General features: G+C 26.3%; 2 protein-coding genes across 3 annotated transcripts in view; both read right to left on the bottom strand.

The window, feature by feature from the left end:
- The window catches only part of LOC127290465 (dynein axonemal heavy chain 7-like), a 66,057-nt gene extending 53,493 nt beyond the window's left edge, over positions 1 to 12,564 (bottom strand). The window contains exons 1-3 of the mRNA XM_051319040.1: positions 12,443 to 12,564; positions 11,593 to 11,765; positions 10,814 to 11,123 (exon numbers count right to left, since the gene is read on the bottom strand). Coding sequence (XP_051174997.1) covers positions 10,814 to 11,123; positions 11,593 to 11,678 — 396 coding nt within the window. The 5' untranslated portion in view covers positions 11,679 to 11,765; positions 12,443 to 12,564. The remainder of the gene's footprint in view (positions 1 to 10,813; positions 11,124 to 11,592; positions 11,766 to 12,442) is intronic.
- Positions 12,565 to 14,448: 1,884 nt separating this feature from the next.
- LOC127290464 (dynein axonemal heavy chain 7-like) lies at positions 14,449 to 19,219 on the bottom strand. Of its 2 annotated transcripts, none has more exons than XM_051319039.1 (8): positions 19,080 to 19,219; positions 16,885 to 17,142; positions 16,325 to 16,584; positions 15,848 to 16,180; positions 15,514 to 15,682; positions 15,312 to 15,443; positions 14,961 to 15,155; positions 14,449 to 14,783 (listed from the first exon to the last, which is right to left on the bottom strand). In XM_051319039.1, exons 6-8 carry the CDS (start codon positions 15,438 to 15,440, stop codon positions 14,541 to 14,543), a joined length of 567 nt encoding a protein of 188 aa, XP_051174996.1. In that variant the 5' UTR covers positions 15,441 to 15,443; positions 15,514 to 15,682; positions 15,848 to 16,180; positions 16,325 to 16,584; positions 16,885 to 17,142; positions 19,080 to 19,219; the 3' UTR covers positions 14,449 to 14,540. The 2 variants fall into 2 exon arrangements, with proteins under 2 accessions (XP_051174996.1, XP_051174995.1); XM_051319038.1 differs by lacking the exon at positions 16,325 to 16,584 and adding an exon at positions 17,527 to 17,644 and having other exon boundaries at positions 16,885 to 17,446; positions 19,080 to 19,207.
- Between the last annotated feature and the right edge of the window lie 736 nt (positions 19,220 to 19,955).

Genomic DNA, 19,955 nt, shown 5'->3' with positions numbered 1-19,955 from the left:
GATTTTATCATAAAATAAATTATATAGTGTCTTCCCCTACTTGTATTGGGGTGTCAATTTTTTCTACATTTTTAGTTTTTTTTGTTTAAGAATATACAATAAAATTGTCTGTCTGAGAAGAATTGAATATTTTGGGACTTTTTTATGATAGGGTTTGCCTTAACGGTGGTAATAGGGGTTTTCTCTACTTGTAGCGGGGTGTCATTTTTTTCTACATTTTTAGTTGTATTTTGGGGTGGATATAGTTCCGAAAGCGTCTCCCCTTCGATTTTAATGAATCTGAGTATACTAACGTATTTTAGAGCCCTGTTTACGAAAATGGTAGTAAAAATTGGCGCAAATGTTATTATCATGGTAAAAACCATAAAAAACACCATAAAATCATGGTTTTTTGCGATTATCTCGTAAAAGACGCAAAATTTCGAAAAACGTTTTAAATAAAAGTTGTTGGTCTTTTAAAAACACACATTTTATGCCATACATTTTTTTAGCAAAAAATCGAAATTTTCGTTTTCTACAATAGAGTAAAGTGGGCGACAACACCACTTTTTCAGTTTTCGAACTATATCTCCGGTCTCAGAGCCGATAAAGACAAAAACCAGAAAAGGTTTGAAAGATAGACTCTTTGGCTACATTTTACTCCATTGACGCAAGTTCCGGTCTCTTCATTATTTCTAGCTACAGACATTCTACGCTACCCTTGCAAGTGGTGATCTCGCCCCAAGTGTATATACACTGGAACTCCCGAAGGTGAGAATGGAAAAGACTTGGTTCTCACCTTCAGAATTCGACCTTCAAGCCGTTTGGCGGTCAAATATTGTAAACACTCAGGGCCGTACGTAGTATAGTATAGATGAATATAATGTGTCATTGGAATTTGTAGTACTTATGTAAACAAAAATTGATAAATTTTGTGTTTTGATTATAATTAATATTTATTTTCAATTATAATAAGTACATACTCCAAAATTTTGACTGTTACATTCTTCATTTACCACTCATTTTTGCGACTACTGAAACGGGGGCCTATGGAATACACAGTAACTTTTAAAATACTTAAAACATCGCAAAATAAACAACACCATCACATTCAGAAGACTGAAATTAAGAAGAAATAATTACGTTAAATTTTTTTTGATGAAATTTTTCTCAAAATGAAATCTCGAAAATTACAAAAAAATTGTGAAATGAGTTTCGATTTCAGTAATCACTCTATCATTCGGTTGCTTCTTCATTAATCGGATCGAAACTTAGGGCATATATGCACACTGTTATAAGTGAGATTTACGTGAAACGACAAATTAAGTCATAGAATACGAAAATAAAAGCCAAATGGTGATCTCGCCCTACTCTACTTTATAATCGCAAAAACCATGATTTTATGGAGTTTTTTATGGTTTTTATCATGATAATCACATTTGCGCCCATTTTCACTATCATTTTCGTAATCATGGCACCAAATAACGTTAATATACCAAGTTTCATTAAAATCGGAGGGAAAACGCTTTCGGAATTTCACCCAAATAAATTAATGCATAATATTTTTAAAAAAATTTTTGTAGGAAAACAATTGCCTCTAATTATTATGTATAAATATAAATTTCTTACCTTAACTTGATATCAAAAATTTTGTGGAAAAATTTTTTTATAAAAGAATTTGTTGTCATGTACTAGAGAATAAATTTTATATTTTTAAAAATGATTAAAATCGTAAAGCAGTCAAAATGAATTTATCTTCAACTTATGCAATTTTCTAAAAAAATATAAACAGCCCCCACAGCACTGAAACTTTCTTAAAGATTTATTTGAAATTTTTGGAATATTTAATTGCAATGTTTAGTGAAAATTGTATAAAGACTTAAATGTCCCACTTGAATAAATGTTGAGGAAAGTTTCACACTAAACATTTATTTAATCGGGCCATTTAAATCTATACACATAGGTTTCTCCTATTAAGTATTTCATTAACCTAATCATATCTGATAAGGTAGAAATTTTATTGATCAACAGTCAAATTTGTATGTACGAAACTCATACAAATATTTTTCGTGCATGGTTTCTGAAAAAAGTGGATCGCCATTTCGTACATACAAATTTGATTGTTGGTCAATAAAATTTCTACCTTATCAGATATGATTAGGTTCATGAAATACTTAATAGGAGAAACCTATTTACCATCGTAACTACAATATTAAATTCAAAAAACAAAATTACCATCCTCACTATATATTAGTTTTCAATATATATATATATATATATTTGTTTAAAGAAATTTTTTTTATTTTTTAAAAGTAAATCTTCGGTATCTGATTCCGTATTTTATCATAGCTCTATTGTTCGAGGTACTGACTCGAAAATTGGGGCTGGCAGTTTTTTAGTTGATGCATTTGAGAGTGGGGATTCATGCTCCACATTAATATTTTTAATATGGGATTTAATATGACAAATTTCAATTATTGTCATATTTATTTCTCGTTAAAAACTAACTTTTTAAGTGGTACTCGTTATTTTTGGAAGCATTTGTTGTGTCTTTCCAGATAGTGAGTTAAAATTTGTTTCTGAAATTTTTTTTGTCTCTTTATGTTTAGGTCATTTCCACTAATTTTTTCAAAGTGATCACAATGTTTAATGCATAAAAATTAGCTCTCATTAATAACTTTTCGATGTACTAAAAAGAAATTCGCATAAACATTCGATGTATTAATTATTTTATGACTATTTTGAAAATGTAGAAAGTGGGGAGTTGTGCCTTACATCATATTTAAAAGTTTTTAATTCTAATACGCACTCTCTTTTTTATTTCGCATTATTTATGAATAATTAGAATGTTTTATGCAATTTAAATATTGTTCTTTAGTGAAATGAGACTTCTTACATCTGTATTCACTGTTAATGCAATTAATTACCTATAGTTTAATTCAATTATTTTTGAAATAATTTAATTTTATCTAAATTATCTAAAATTAATATTTTATTATCTTATATATAACTTTAGTTTATGTAAATTATCTTACTTTTTCACATTTCATAATTTAAATAAAGAATATTCTATAAAAGATGTGTCTTTTTCTTCAATTTTCATAGGTGGAGCACAACTTCCCACTATTTTTGAAAAGTCATAAAATCAGTATTTTCGAAAAACAAGCAAAATTTCTGTTTCCGTTTTGAATTTTAATTAATGTATCGTGTGAAAAATTGTATTTTTACGTGTACTAAAAGTTCTAGGGGAGAGGGCCCCAAAATAGACATTTGATATAAAATTTTCGTATAAGTATATATCGTCTCGTAATTTTTTTTACTGATTTAGTTTGTTTAGATGATGCTTTTTATATAAACACGGATCGGAACGAATTGTTTTTTTTCCTGTAACACATATCACGTGGATTTTTCATTTTAAAAAGTTTTGTAACAGTTTTTATTTCAGTCGGTAAAATTATCTATATTTTTGATTTCGAATAGGTGCATATCGTAATAACCTTATTTATTTATCGTATAATAGTATTCTAAAATGATTCGGTTAACACTGTGTTTGTAAATAATTTTTATTTGCGCCAAAAAATGGGGTCATTGGTCCTAAGATGGACAGGGCTGGTGGCCCTAAGATGGACATCACACCTGAATTTCTTAATTTTATTTATTTTCAATGTTACAGTTTCTTAATAATGCTCTAAGTCTAATAATTGAAATTTTTTCTTTTTCTACTTCTAAATTATGTTGTTATCAATAGAGAATTGAAATCTATCGATATAGTTACCAACAGTTCTGATCGTTATTAAAAATTTCTTATATAGCCAAAATCTGCGGACCCTGGTAAGAATGTCCGAATTGTGACTCAGATAATTCAGCTTAGAGCTGGATTTATTGTTAATTTCTTTTAATTAATTATAAAATAACTAATTTCTTATTGAATAAAGTATAAATTAGATTGGATAAGTTAAATAAATTAATTCAATTCAATTATTCTCCTTAAAATTAATTTTCTTACAATATTATTTAATTTTTAACATTTAAAAAATGTTAGAACTTTTAAAAAATATAATAAAGAAACAGAAAATTGGTTTAAAAATCCTTACTTGATATTTTATTTTTATTTTACCCGTTTTTAATGCATTATTTTATGAAGGTGTCCATCTTGGAGCCACTTTCTTTCAAATCGAAATTTACAACAATTTGAAAAAATTCTTTAAAAAATGTTTTATTGCAAATTAAAATTTTTTCTTTATGGCCAAAGGATACCTTATTAATTTTACTTTCATACGGTATGCACCAGTTTTAAATATCCTAAAATGTTTGGATTCTAGAGCACAAAGTCAAAACTATACGGAAAAGTTTTTGGGTGATCCGCTGGACTTGTTATAGTTGCGCTGCGCTACACTAACTATAGTCACCCTGCAGAACCAGATTGTGAGAGAGCTTCTCTACCATTGTGGGTGAGCAGCTATCCCGCAATAGTGGGGTTAAGTCTTATGAGACGTCTGCTGTACCACTGTGGGACATCAGCGCTCTCACACTGTGCGCGCAGTTCTCTCAAATTGAAGTATTGCAGCAATCTGTCAATTTTGTAGAGCAACTCACCATGCGGAGAGAACAGCTCACACAAAAACTTTTCCGTGTATGTTCATCTTGAGGCCCTCTCCCCTATATCCCAGTAAGAAAGGATTTTTTGAGATAGCAGTTCGGACAATTAAGCAAGCCGTTTGCTCAATTGTCTAAAATGCATTCGGACAATTGGAGTGTTTGTTCAATTGTCCAATGCATTATGCCCAATCATCCGCAATATTTCTCGTGTCTAAAAAGCTGCTAAAATAATATGAAAAACTATTAAAACATTGAAAAAACGGTAGAAAATACATAATTCTTTATATATACTGAAAAAGAAAGTATAAAAATACCTCGATTGAGGAAAAGGAAAGAGTTTTCCGAAAAATCACTTTTTAACTGACAGTATACTGCTGTACTTGACATTTTATGGGTAAAGAAGAGAAGATTATGATAATGAGTGACACTTCATTATCGACTCTCAATATTTGTCGAATGGTAAAATATAATGATATTTCTATTCATTCTTAAATTATATACATATAGGGTAACTGCACCAGTGGTGGATCATGCACCAGTGGTGTATCAACTGCGAGAAAAATGGTCATTTGTGTTTACACGTTTGTAAGTAAATGAACCGCAAGTGTCGGTAATTGTTTAGAAAGTTATACAGATCAATATTACAATTTAAAAAAATTTTTAAATTCATCGCGAAGAAAGCAGGACAACAATTACTAAAGTGGTGACAGAAAACAAGAGTTTTCCTTAGCATGTAAGTTAAGAGTATATTTTGGAATAGAAAGCTTTGGAGCCATTTTAGGACAATTTTTAATTCTTTTCACAATAGGAGGCATTTCGTTTCATCCCCATGGAGCCCTGAGAACAATATTTACGTCTGTAAGTAGCGCGTGTCCATTGTTTTCGGGTGATCCACGACTGGAACCAAAAAAGTAACAAAATCTAGTGGTGGATCAGTCCTACTTTTCGCCTGTTGACGCATTGTTTTATTGAAAATTTTATTAGTTTAATTTTAGTTAACACTAATTCAAATGTTTATTAATTGTTAACACCTGGGGGTCGATTACATAACTTTCCCACTTCCCACATCTCACTTCCCACATTTTACATCCCACATCTCACTTCCCACATTTTACATCCCACTTCCCAAATCCCACATCTCACTTCCTACATTTTACATCCCACTTCCCACATCCCATATTTCACATCTCACTTCCCATATTTCATATCGCACTTCCGATATTTCACATCTCACTTCTTACTTCGCATATTTCATATCCACTTCCCACTTCCCATATTTCACATACCACATCCCACTTCCCATATTTCACATTCCACATCTCACTTCCCACATTTCACATCCCACTTCTCACATTTCACTTTTCACACTTCACATCTCACATTGTACATTACATTTTTCTTATCACGCTTCCCACCTTTTATATCCCACTTCTCACATCTCTCCCATTTCCCACAAGATGTTGGATGAGGAAAGTGGTATGTAAAATGTGGGAAGTGAGAAGTGGGATGTAAAATGTGGGAAATGGGATGTGGGAATTGAGAAGTGGGATGTAAAATGTAGGAAGTTAGATGTGGGATGTAAAATGTGGGAAGTGAGATGTAAAATGTGGGAAGTGAGAAGTGGGATGTAAAATGTGGGAATTGAGAAGTGGGATGTAAAATGTAGGAAGTGAGATGTGGGAAGTGGGATGTAAAATGTGAGAAGTGAGAAGTGGGATGTAAAATGTGGGAAGTGGGATGTGGGAAGTGGGAAAGTTACGTAATCGACCCCCTGATTTCAAATTGTTAAATTTTTGTTGAATTAAAATACCCAGAATTAATAAATGTTATTCATCATTGAAACTGAAGCTTTAAGAGTTTCTATTTATTTATTACCAAAAATTCTCATAAAAAGATGATTAATTAATATTTAGTCACATTATACCTATAGAAATGAAAGAGGAGGGGATATGGATAGGAAAATGAATTTGAAAATCTGTCCGTAAAGCCTTATAAAAGTTGCAAAACGTCTCAGTCTCATAATTTTAAAATGTAATGTTTTTTAGTATGATTTTTTAAGTGATCCACCACTGGAGCAATCTATAACCATGACTGATGCAAACAGTGATCCAGAATAGGATCATTGAAAATTATCTTTGATGGAGCATTAAAGTAAACGTAGGTGTCAAAATTAAGTCTAACCTTGAAGGAAATGTCTATTGGAACTATCTGGTCCATAATACTATAAAGAATAACCTCGAATTTGTCTAAAAACAACCTATACAGAGCTTCAAAGTCAAAATAAGAAAGTTAAGGGGCTTAACTGATCCACCACTGGTGCAGTTACCCTATATTTTATTTCTAACAATTTTTAAAATTTTATCTATTTGATGTATAATTATAATATATATTATAATACATAATATAAGTAATAATAATATAATATTATTAGTTAATAATAATATATAATTATAATTATGTACTAAATAATTTTAAATAATTAAATTAATTTTAAATAATTAAACTAATTTTTAATTTAATTAATTTAATTAAAATTTAAATATAAATATTTAAATTAGTACTAAAAAAATATAAACATATAATAAAAACATAACAATAAATGAAATATAAAAGTAAGAAAATTTTTAATTCAATTAATTCAATAATTATTCCTTTTTTAAAAAATCAGAAAGAAATCTACTATTATATTTTACCATTCGACAAATATTGAGAGTCGATAATGAAGTGTCACTCATTATCATAATCTTCTCTTCTTTACCCATAAAATGTCAAGTACAGCAGTATACTGTCAGTTAAAAAGTGATTTTTCGGAAAACTCTTTCCTTTTCCTCGATCGAGGTATTTTTATACTTTCTTTTTCTGTATATATCAAGAATTATGCATTTTCTACCGTTTTTTCAATGTTTCAATAGTTTTTCATATTATTTTAGCAGCTTTTTAGACACGAGAAATATTGTGGATGATTGGGCATAATGCAAACTCTCCAATTGTCCGAATGCATTTTAGACAATTGAGCAAACGGCTTGCTCAATTGTCCGAACTGCTATCTTAAAAAATCCTTTTTTACTGGGATAATAGAATAATCAAAAAAAATTTATATAATAGTTTTGATCGAAAAACAAAACCTGGAGCACAACTCCCGACTCTCGCCTACCATTTGTCGATGCTTTGAACGAAAAAAAATAGAAAATAATTTAGATAAGTTTTTATTTATTAAACACGGGTTAAAACTATGGGTGAAGTTCCGAAAGCGTCTCCCCTTCGATTCTAATGAAACTTGGTATACTAACGTATTTTGGTGTTCTGCTTACGAAAATGATAATGAAAATTGGGGTTATTAAGTTATTATGTTTCAGATTATAATGAATATATACATTAAAATTTGCAGTAAATTTAACATTAATATAAATAATCTGTTAATTTCAATTATTAGATTTTAGGTAGTTTATATTAAAATTTAACATTAAATTATAACATTAAAGACAATAAAAGTTGTAGAAAATAAAGTAAAATTGATAATAGATAGAGACTAGAAAATAATTTTTCATTAAACAATCAAATATTAATAAAACAATTAATAACAAATAAAATTCACTAATAAAAATTATTATTTTTTCTATTTATTTGTAAACTTATTATAAACAATTTTAAGAAATAAAAGTTGAAACAAATTTCTAGGAAATTAATTAGTTATTGAATAAACCATTCTGGCGAAACCACTTTTAAATAAAAATTCATATTTTATGCATTATTAATAACAATTAGGTTGCTTTGATCAAAAATTTTATTTTTGAAACTAATTGCTATATTAAATACGAATAATTTTATACCATAAAAGTTTAAAAAAATTGTAGGATATTAATTAATTATTCGAAAAATCATGATGACGCAACCAATTTTGAATGAAAACTCAATTTTTATGCATAGTTAATAACAATTAAAATGCATTGATGAAAAATTTTATTTTTCCTACGTGTTTTACAATTGAAAAAAGTTCTAGGATATTTATTAATTTTGGAAAAAACCATAACGGCGGAACCATTTTTGACTAAAAATTCAACTTTATGCATAGTTAATAACAATTAAAATGCTTTGATCAAAAAAAAAGTTGAAAAAAAGTTGAATTTTCATTCAAAAGCGGTGGCGGCGCCATGGCTTTTCGAATAATTAATTAATATCCTACAATTTTTTTGCAACCTAATTGTTATTAATAATGCATAAAAGTTGAATTTTCATTAAAAAATAGTGGCGTCACCATGGTTTTTCGAATAATTATTTAATATTCTAGAACTTTTATGCAACTTTTTTTGCTAGAAATTGTTTATAATTAGTTTAAAAACAAATAAAAAAAATAATAATTTTTATCAGTGTATCTTAATTGTTATTAATTGTTTTATTGATGTTGGATTGTTTAATGAAAAATTATTTCTAGTTTCTATGTATTATCAGTCTAAATTTATTTTCTAAAATTTTTTTTGTCTTTAATGTTACGATTTATTGTTAATTTGTAATATTAACTTATTAATATATAATAATTCAAATTAACAAATTATTTGTTAATATTTGACAAAAATTTTTTGATGAAAAGTGGAAAGAAAATTCGCAATTGGTTTCCTGACTAGAATTAAGTAAAAGAAAATTTATTTTTCTCTTTCTAAGGTGCAAAGTGAGTAGAAAAACGACCATAGAACCGCTGACACGACCAAGATTAATATTTGATAACGATTGTTTCCCGTGTGGAAAGCTTCCCAAAGTCGCCCAAAGTGAGACTGGGCGCCAGTCTGGGCCCAACTTGGCTTCCCAAAGTTTGAAAAATGAAGAAATAAAGAATTCAGTTAATTAAATTATTATTTAAATAATATGCTGAAGAAATATACAAAAAAGCGCAACTGTGAAAAGCTGAAAAAAATTTTTGTTTTTCATTGTACTTGGGCAAAGTTTGGGTCAACCCAACCTGGACCCAACTGGGATTTCCCAAAGTATTCCCAAACTGAAATTTAATTTAATATTCTGTTATAAATAAATAAAAAACTTGAGAAATAATAAAACTAGTTAATTATATTTATATTTAATTTATATGCCGTTTGGAGATTTTTCCAAAAGCCAATATGGGCAAAATTCACATTTAAGGAAAAATAAGGAAATTGAAAACTTTAGTTAATTATATTAATGCTTAAATAATACCTTCCTTGAATAAATAAAATGTATGTCAAGTTCTTAGTTTTTAATTTATTGAACTAAGCTAATTAATAATAATAACTTAGTCGTTTGTTGAGTTTGGGGTTTCCCACTCTGACCCCATTCTCAATCATTTATTTTCTATTTTTATTCAATTTATTAATAATAATTGAACATAATTTTCTAATTTAATAAATTATTTAAACAAAATTTTGACTTTAACGACAACTATACTTTGGTACTTACTAATCCAAATTATTACTGGTAAAAATGTTAAATTAAAATAAATGAAATTAATTAAGTGATTATATTTTAATTTATTGTCTAACCTAATGATATTTTTCACATCTTTGATACTGAGAAATTAAAACTTGTCTGCAGGTACGCGTCCTTAGCATAGTGGTTAGAGCGTTAATCTATAAGTCCGTAGGTTCGATTCCCCTCGTGCGCAGTTTTGTTTATTTCTAGATTTTAATTTATAAGTTGTACCAAAACTTGAAAATCTAATACATACACTATTATTTAATTTTTAAATTATATAAATATTTTTTTGTACTTTTTTTACTATATACATTGTTTGTTAGTCGTCATCTTTAATACAATTTAATTTAAAAGGAAATTATATTTATTCATTTAATTTACTCTTTTGTTTTTAAATTATTTATATAATTATTAACTAACAATTATAAATAAAAATGGAATAACTCAATCTGGCCCCAGCTGGGATTTCCCAACCTTGGGAAATCTTTGGGATCAGCGTTACGCGCCCTGTTTGGGAGTTGTCTGGGTTGCCCACTTTGGACATTGGGAAACCCAGTCTGGACCAGATTGGGGCCCAGTCGACTTTTCCACACGGGTTGTTGAAAACTACAGAAAAATATTTCTACTTTTTTTTCTTGAGTAGAATTAAGTAAAAGACATTTTTGGTCTTCCTTTCTGAGGTTGAAAAAGAGTAGAAAAACCATCAGAGAACTTAGAATTTAAAAATTGAAAACTTAAAATTTGTGGACAACAAAAATGTGGATTTTTAATATTAGTGATTCGAATTTTAACGTACCTTGTCTGAATTGAGAATATTATTGATATCTTCTAAAAAGCTCTCCTCCTTAATTTGCGAATCAGTGAAGAGAAAAGTTGAATGAAGTTCTGAATTTGTTGTTTTTCTATAAATTAATTTAATATCCTCGTGCCATTCGTGCATTTTATAATGTTTACTAATTTCGACTTGATAAACATCATAGTCGCAAATGTGTGGCAATAATCTTGTTAATAATGGCCTTCCGGAACCACCAACACCAACAAGAAGAGCAGGACTTCTCGGTTGCTTTATAATTCGTGAAATTCTTGACAAATGTTCAATGGCAAATCTGTAGAATCGATATAAGAATTTCAGATATAATTAAAAAACTAATATGTAATAATATGAAAAGAACTAATAAAACTGAACTTAAAATAATCACTATTTTAATAGTATAAAATTTATATTCATTATTCTTCATATTTTTATTTCAATATAAAAAGTAAATTATTAAAATTTTTAATTTTAATAAATAAGATGAATAAAATAAAACAATTTATAAAATTTTTAATTAATTAATTTAACTTTTATAACTAATTTACTTTAATAATTATTAAATAATTTATTTAATAATGAATTTATCACTCGGTGTAATGAATAGTAATTTTATTGACTACTTGATTTGGATGGATTGATAAATTTTTTCCTTACTATTAAATAATTTATTTTATAATTTTATTTGAATAATTCATTATTTTTAATAAATTCAGTGTTATATAAAAATTAATTTATTTGTGTTTTAATTTTTTCAAGTTTACCTGAAGAGTACCAAGTGTATTGGCTTCTTTGTCATCGAGTTGTACTCGGTCAGATATGTTTCAACAATTCCACGTAATACTTCCATATCAACAACCTCTTGATATAATCGAACATCTGCTTTTGAATCAGTAAAGTCGTAGAAAACCAGTCTTCTAAATTCATCGTCACTTACCTGATGAAAATACACAAATAAAATTATCTTAAAAAATAATTCACTTTTTTCATTTTAAAAAAATTTATAAAGAACATTTGTATATCAATTTTTATTATTAATTTATTCACAATACAAATCAATGGTCTAAAAGTTGATTTGTGATAAAATATTAAATATTCAAAAGAAAATGTAAGGTGATGAGATAACAACAATAGAGCCGACTGGAAGTCTAGTCATAATAAACCTTTTACGACACCCTATTGTATTAATTGTTTATGTTTCGTTACGTACTATCGCCGTCAGATGGCAGAAGCATGCAGGAAGCACAAAGTTGTGGCTATTTAAAAAAACTTTTTTCAAAATGAAACTAAAGAATTATCAATTGAAAAAAAGATTTTAAAATAAAATATGTATTATTTTTTATCCAAATTAAAAATAAAATATCCAAATATTTTTAAAATTTTTTTCACTTTTTTTCATTATTTAAAAATATTTAAAGAACATTTTTAAATTAATTTATACTATTAATTTATTCACAATACAAATCAGTGGTCTAAAAAGTAAATTAATTAGATGTTCTATCATTTAGCTATTTAAATTTTTTTAATTCAATTATTTTTTTGAGTAAGTTTGCTTTAAATTTTTCCGCGTTCCTTTTCATTAAGGAATTGTTTTCAAAAAAAATTTTTTAATACCTTGTAATTAATTTATATAAACAAATATATTGTACCACAATTTTTGGTCAGAAATTAATTAAATTTTTAATCTGTTCAGAATTTATTTCTTAGTTAAAGGAAACAAGAATTTTCGAATTTGGTTCATTATTGTGGTCAAAAACTTATTTTGTATTAAAATATTTAAATTAAAATATTTAATATTCCAAAAGAAAAATAAGAAGAGATAAGAACAATAGAGTCGACTGGAAGTCTAGTCATAATAAACCATTTATGACATCTTATTGTATTAATTCTCCTTCTATACCTGAATATTGAAATTGAATAAAAATATTACTTGAAGTATTTGTTTATGATTCGTTACGTCCTGTCGCCGTTAGATGGCAGAAGCATACAGGGAGCACAAAGTCGCAGCTATTTAAAAAAAAAAATTTCGAAAATATAACTAATAAATTGTCAATTGAATAAAAGAAAATATAGCTATATTATTATTTTTTAAATTAAAAATAAAATATCCTAAAAGTCTTAAAAAATTTTTTACTTTTTTTCATTTTTAAAAAGTATTTAAAGAACATTTTTAAATCAGTTTATACTGTTAATTTATTTACAATACAAATCAATGGTCTAAAAAGGTAAATTTATTAGATCTTCTATCATTTGTCTATTTAAATTTTTTTAATTTAATTATTTTTCTGAGTAAATTTGCTTTAGATTTTTGCATGTAAATTTCCTTTCCATTAATCAAATGTTTTGAAATAAATTTTTTTTTGTAAACAATTTATATAAACAAATAATCTGTTAAGAATTTAATTCAGAGTTAGAGGAAACACAAATTTTGAATTTAGTTCATAATTGTGGTCGAAAATTTAATTTTTGATAAAATATTACATTAAAATATTAAATATTCCAAACGAAAAATAAGGAAAGATAACAACAATAGAGTCGACAGAAAGTCTAGTCATAATAAACCATTTATGACACCCTATTGTATTAATTGTTCTTCTATACCTGAATATTGAAATTATAGTAGTAATATTACTTGGAATATTTGTTTACGTTTCGTTACGTTCTGCCGCCGTCAGGTGGCAGAAGCATGCAGGGAAAAAAGTTTCGAGAAAAAAGTATTTTAAAATCAATGTTTATAATTTTCAAGTTCAGTGTCGTTTTTATAGGGTGATAATAAAAGGTCTATCCTTGCCAAAGAATTTCAGAGATCGTTCAACACCCTTGAATACAAAAAAAATTTGAAGGCAAAATAGACCAAAAAGGTTGAAAAATAATTTTTTTAGTTTGCATTAATATTAAAAATTCATAAAACAAAAATCAAAAAATCAATTCTCACAGATTTATTAATTAAACTAATTTATTAATGCTAGTTTAGCATTAATCAATTAGTTGTAATTAATTTAATTTTAGTAAATAACGGATAATTTATTTTTTTAAAATAATAATATAACTCAGAATTTTTTTTCTATTAAGAATGTTCAATTTTTTGTAATTATTTAAAATACAAAAATATATTTGAATAAATAAAAATTCGATAAAAAAACAATTCTGTTAAAGGAAAATTATTTTTTTCGAAATTTTACTAGACATAAATTCTGTTAAATGGAAATTATATTATTTGAAAATTCTTTGTATTAGAATATCTGCTTAATGAAAGTTCAGTTAAATAAAAATTCTACTAAATTAGAATTTAGTTGAATAAAAATTCTTTGATATGAAAACTAGGATCATTATAAAATCCACTTTATAAAATTTTAATAAATAAAAATTCGATAACTTTTTATTATCGAAATTCTTAATAATATTTTTAGATTAAGCCTTTATTTTATACTTTTCTGTAATTAATCCAATTATGTTCCACATGAACTGTGGGCATTTGTGATATAAAATAAATAAATTTGACATAACACAAATTCCGTCATTAAAGGTGACGGAATTTTCCACATTAGTAGAAAATATTCCCCTATATATTAAATAAAAAAAATGATTAAATACCATAGCCAATGTTCCAACCACTGTCGAAGACCATAAACTACTTTTCTTATTCTATCAAGTTTTGTCATTATAATATCCTGCGTTTGATTGACTGTTGTTTGTGCCGAAAAATTAGTAATCAATGGCTTATAAATTTTAGCGTCATTTTTTTTAATAAAAAATCAATAATGTAGACAGATTTTCCAGTGCCTGTTGAACCAACAAATAAAACTGGCTTTTGATGTTGAATCAATAATTGAAAAAGTGCCCTGTATCTTATTGTCTCAATAGTGGGTACAATTATTTGATTCACAGGAATATCCCTCGGTATCGGCGGTATATTTATTAATTCATCGCTCCACAATTTCCATTTTCCTTTGCCCTGCAAAGAATCATTATATTAAGCATAGATTTTATTAAAAAAAAATGTTGCAAAGTTTTGTCAATAATTTTTTTTGTCGACAGATTAGTAGGAAAAAAATACAAAAGAATTTTTACAAATTTTTACAAATTTTACAAATTGTTAAATACTAAGAAATATTTTTAAAAATATGTATACTTCTCGGATGAATTTGTAGTCGAAGACAAGATCATCTTTTGGCATAAAAAAAATGTAGGGTTTATGAGGTGAAGGAACGAATTCAGGCAAATGAAATTGTCGCATTAGAGAATCTGGAAATTGTTTCTCCAAAAGTCCTCGAAACAAGGTACTGAATGTTTCTCTGTACTGAGCTTTTAAAGTTCCATCCATTGCCTAAATACAGGTGAAAAAGAAAGATACCTGTTTTTTAAATTATTTTTTCAAATTAATAATAATTATTTATTATTTTTCAATAAAAACTAAAATCAATTTTATCAAAAGCAAAAAAAAAAAAAAAAAATTACCAAAAAATAGATTAAGAAAAATTACGTCAACTTGAGCTCGCAGATCAAATTCACTAATGGATTTTGCAAATTTTTCATCTTTATAGTCATCGAAGAAACAGTTCATTAAATGTGTTATTGATCGAAGTAAATTTGAATCAGGCATTGGACACATTTCCTAAAAAAAAAAATTTAATTTTTCACCTTTGAATTTCGAATAGATAGCGATTTTAAGAAAATTATTTTACCTCATCTCCACCACGTCCAAGTTAAAAAAACAATGGTTTACAAAATCTAATAAAAAAAGATTCGTATAAAAAGTTTTTAAAAAAGTGCTGAAAATTTTCTGCGTTGTTTCAATACATGATTTTAATAGCGGTTCCCATTCTGAAGCCGATGGTTCCATATAAATCATACCTTTAAAAAGAAAAAATTTTTAAATATATATGTTTTTTCAGTTTAATATATCTATTATTATTTAATTATTGATTCAATTCAAATTCTATTGACTTTAATTTAATAACAATAAAATATTTTCATTTTCATTTATTTATAAAACAAAATTTTAGAAAATGCGTTTACCACAACGTGACACAGTGGCTGGAGACGCTACTTGCAAGTTCATTGTTCCAAAAATTAAATTATTGTCCTTGCCAATTGAATGATTTCTCCACTTATTAGGCATAATTTTTTATTATCATCCAAAACAGTGATCATATTCTCAATCCAAACGGTATCAATTTGTCCATAGAAAATTAACCATTTTCTATTTTCATTTGTTGAAATTGCAAAACTACGATAACTAACGGCAAGAACACCGTCGCTCTATTCATGAGAAACTGGATGAAATTGTCCCATTGTTAAGGATTTTGGATTAAATATCGTCATCTCAACTTTATGTTTGTTCATTAAATTCTATTTAAGAGAAAAGTTTTAAATTGTTAATAATTAATTGGAATAATAGTACTAGTAATAATAAATAATATTAAAAATAATTTTTTATATTAATCTTTATAAGCAAATTTTTTTTATTTAAAAAAATCATTTTTCGATTTTTACGTGAAAAAGTGGAATATCAGGACTCAAGAATTTTGGAAGATTGACGTCTTTGATGCTTTGTAACATTAAAATATCTTTGGCTATTTCAATTTAAGATTTCCGGCAGCTACAAGGACTGATTTTACTGCTCTCATCCCATAATCATAGTGATTTTGAGTTGACAATTGCTCCGAGCAAAGTTGATATACAGATAATGGTCGTGCATTGTGAAAAATATACGAGTAGAGTATTTTCTGCTATTAATCCATAATCGGGCACCTCTTAAACGAAATATTTGAGTAATATTATTTTCCTTTTTCAAAATTATATTTTCAATAAAATTAGTTGAAAAATTTGTATTCTCTTAACTATTTTTAAAAAAAAATATTTTATAAACTATTTAAAAAAAATTGCCTTTTAAAATAAGTTTAAATTGTTATTTTCAAGAAAATATTTTCATATAAATAGAATATTTTAATTAATTAATAAATTTAATTATTGTAAAATAAATAAGAATTAATATTTTTAAAAAATAATTTTCTGAATAGAATAAAAAGAGAAAAGAATTTTTTTAAGCTAACCATCATCGCTACAGAACGAAATAGGGCTTTCAAATTGTCAGGAAGCTCAGTTCTGCCAGCATAACCAGGATTCATTGTTATAAAAAGAGTACACGTTATATCTAAACCAATTTCAGTTCCTTCGAAAATAAGAGTCGATTTTCCAGAATTAATTGTTCGTTGAATTGTCAAAATTTGTTGTGCAACTACTGACAATACTTGCAGGTCAATTCTGTTGAATTTATCGAAACGTGACCAGGCTCCGGTTAATTCAAGACACTGTAATGAAAAAAAATCAATTATTAAATTATTTGAAAAATTAAACAATGTAATCCAATCCATCGGAACCATTGAAAACAATGTATTGTTTGGCAAAGGCTTTAGCTAAATCTTTTATTGTTTCCGTTTTTCCAGTTCCCGCGGGATCTTTTGGAGCGCCACCAAGATGTAAGCTCAAAGCACCAAATATTGTTCGATAACATCTATCAGCTAGGGGTGTTATCACAGGTCGAGAAGTATTTCCAAAATATTCGTAACCGTATTTCAGTGATAAGTTAATAATCATTGTCAGCATGTTCTCGTCCTGGAATTAAAGATAATTATATGCATATGGAAATTGAAAAAAATAAATTATACATAAAATAATAAAATATATTTTATTACGATCCAATAGTAACGTAGTTGACACAGCCATTTGAAATCTGTGCTGACTTTCATATTTTGCTCAAAAAGATCAACTAAAACATCCCTGGAATGCACGTCTATATTGTTACTAAAGCCTCTGTAAAATAAAATTACTTTTAAAAGAATAATTTTTTAAATAAATTTATTTATTTACTAACGACTTATACAGGTTACAATTAATTTATTAATTAAATATATTTTTCACATATAATTTTGTACATTTTAAGGTACAAAATTCATTTGCTAATCTATTGGCGAACATTCAATTGAGATTTTATTCAAAGTTATTTATTTAAATTTTGAAAACACGAATTTTTAAAATCAAGGTTGCCACAAAAATTTAATTTATTTTTCCCTGATTTTCAGAAAAATTTTTATCTTTTTCCCTGACAAAATATTTTTTTTATTTAAGTAATGGAAATTTTTTTTTTTTATTAAATTTCTCAATTTTTTTTCAAAAATTCGGAATTTTTAAAAAATAATTTTAGCCCTTTGATATTTTTCCAATGTTTATAATAAAAATCCCCATTTTTTCCCGACCCACGTGGCAACTCTGAAAATATTTGTTTAAAAATATTTATATTACGTCAAAACTATAACAATTAGTTGAAAGAATGTTTCAAGAAAGTATCATTTGAAATATTTGAGTAATTTTACTATTATTAAAAAGTTATTAATGTTGAAAATAGTAAAACAGTTTTTTAAAAAAAAAAATTTCTAATAATTTTATAGTTTAAAATTCATATAATATTTTCTAAAAAAAAGTTTTAGCAATTCAAACTTTTCAAAGTATAATATTAGAAAATCATCATTTCTTAGAAATCAACAAATTTCAAAAGCATGAACTGTTGGACAATTTTAATTCTCAATTCAAAAATGTTTTGATCAAAAATTTATTAAAAATAAATAATTTAGAAATAAAACTTTGAAAAATGTTAGGTAAATAAAAAGAAATTTTAAATAAAAAAATCATATTTAAATGGAAAAAATCCGATTTTTTTTAAATGATGATTTTTATCATTCCTGAAAAAAATAATAAATAAAATAATTATTTAGCAACTTTTTTTGTCAACTTTTAGAAATTTATTTTACTATTAAAAGAAATATAATTATAATTCTTAAAATAATTAATTACCAAATTGAAAGAAATTTAATAAATTATTAAATTAAAAATAATTACAATAATAGCTAATAATAATACCTAATAATAAAAATAATAATTATTTTTTTGTTTTTAATAATAATAATTTGAACAGAAAGATATTTTTTCTTCTAATTCGTTGACCAATAAACGTCTTAAACTTCACTGACGTGATTTATTAAAAAATTAAATTAAAAATGATCATTGCAATTTTTAAAATAATGTTTAATTAAAAGAATTAAAAGTAATTAGATACAAATTTTTGAAATAATTATTCATTAAAAAATAAGAATTTAATGAAATAATAAATAAGTACTTAAATGATTAATTATAAAGAAATTTTGTAGGTTAATTTGATAGAATATTTAATTGTATAATAAATTTATAATACCTAAAGTAGTTTGATTCTGTTGACAGAGCTTTCCACGAACAAGAAGGACGATTTGATTAATATAATCCCTGTGGAGTATTGGAAAATGCACTCGTCACGTCTGAGGTCCATTGTCCCTGCCATTCGAGAACCAATTTGTTACGCTCTTTCTTCAGGTAACTTTCTTTTGCCCGAATCACTTATATATTTATATACATTATACAACCATAGAAAGAGTGAAAAAATGTTTTTTATTATTATTTTATACACTTTTTAACTTTTTTCTTTATCTTTTATAATCATTAATTTTTTTCTATTCACAAATTTTTTTATTTATTCACAATGATCTTTAATTTCGGATATTATCGTTGCAATACTTCTCGTCTTTCTTCATTATATATTATTATATACTTATATCAATTATAATATCAAATTAATTATATACATATACAAGTTTGATAATAATTGATCAGTTAGGTTAGAATCAAGATTCGATTACTTGAAAGAAATTAATCGATAATCGACGAATCGACGTTCGACAACTTTTGATAATTGAAACCAGATGGCGTCCACTCTTCCAGCTCACGCGATCGCCATTCTATAGTGGCTTTGTTTTTTACTTTCTTCACCTTTTATTAAAGTTTTATTTAATAAATTTTCATATTTTTAGATTAAATTGTAAACCTGTAGTTGTCGCTAATAAACTTTTATTTATTTTTTCAAGTAAAGTCAAATTCGCGGAAAGAAGATTGTTTACGATTTTTTGGAAAAAGATATTCTTTTTTACTATAGTGTGCACTCGACTACATTCCTATTTGTCAAGACAAGGGAGCTTAATATCCTTTCGGTTTTTGATTGTACAAGTCCGCGTGAAATTATTAAAAGTGAGGTTATGTT

The sequence above is a fragment of the Leptopilina boulardi genome, unplaced genomic scaffold, assembly GCF_019393585.1.
Source record: "Leptopilina boulardi isolate dan_hultmark-lab unplaced genomic scaffold, ZJU_Lbou_2.1 LbouV2_69, whole genome shotgun sequence".
NCBI classification, from domain to species: Eukaryota; Metazoa; Arthropoda; class Insecta; order Hymenoptera; family Figitidae; genus Leptopilina; species Leptopilina boulardi.
This window is presented reverse-complemented; position numbering and strand designations above follow the sequence as displayed.

What these genes read in the sequence shown, in the direction of transcription:
- LOC127290464 (XM_051319039.1), bottom strand. Translation starts at nt 15,440, where the DNA reads ATGTGTCCAATGCCTGATTCAAATTTACTTCGATCAATAACACATTTA. An exon ending in ATCTGCGAGCTCAAGTTGAC is followed by an intron (nt 15,156 to 15,311) that starts GTAATTTTTCTT and finishes ACCTGTATTTAG; the next exon opens with GCAATGGATGGAACTTTAAA. An exon ending in ACTACAAATTCATCCGAGAA is followed by an intron (nt 14,784 to 14,960) that starts GTATACATATTT and finishes GATTCTTTGCAG; the next exon opens with GGCAAAGGAAAATGGAAATT.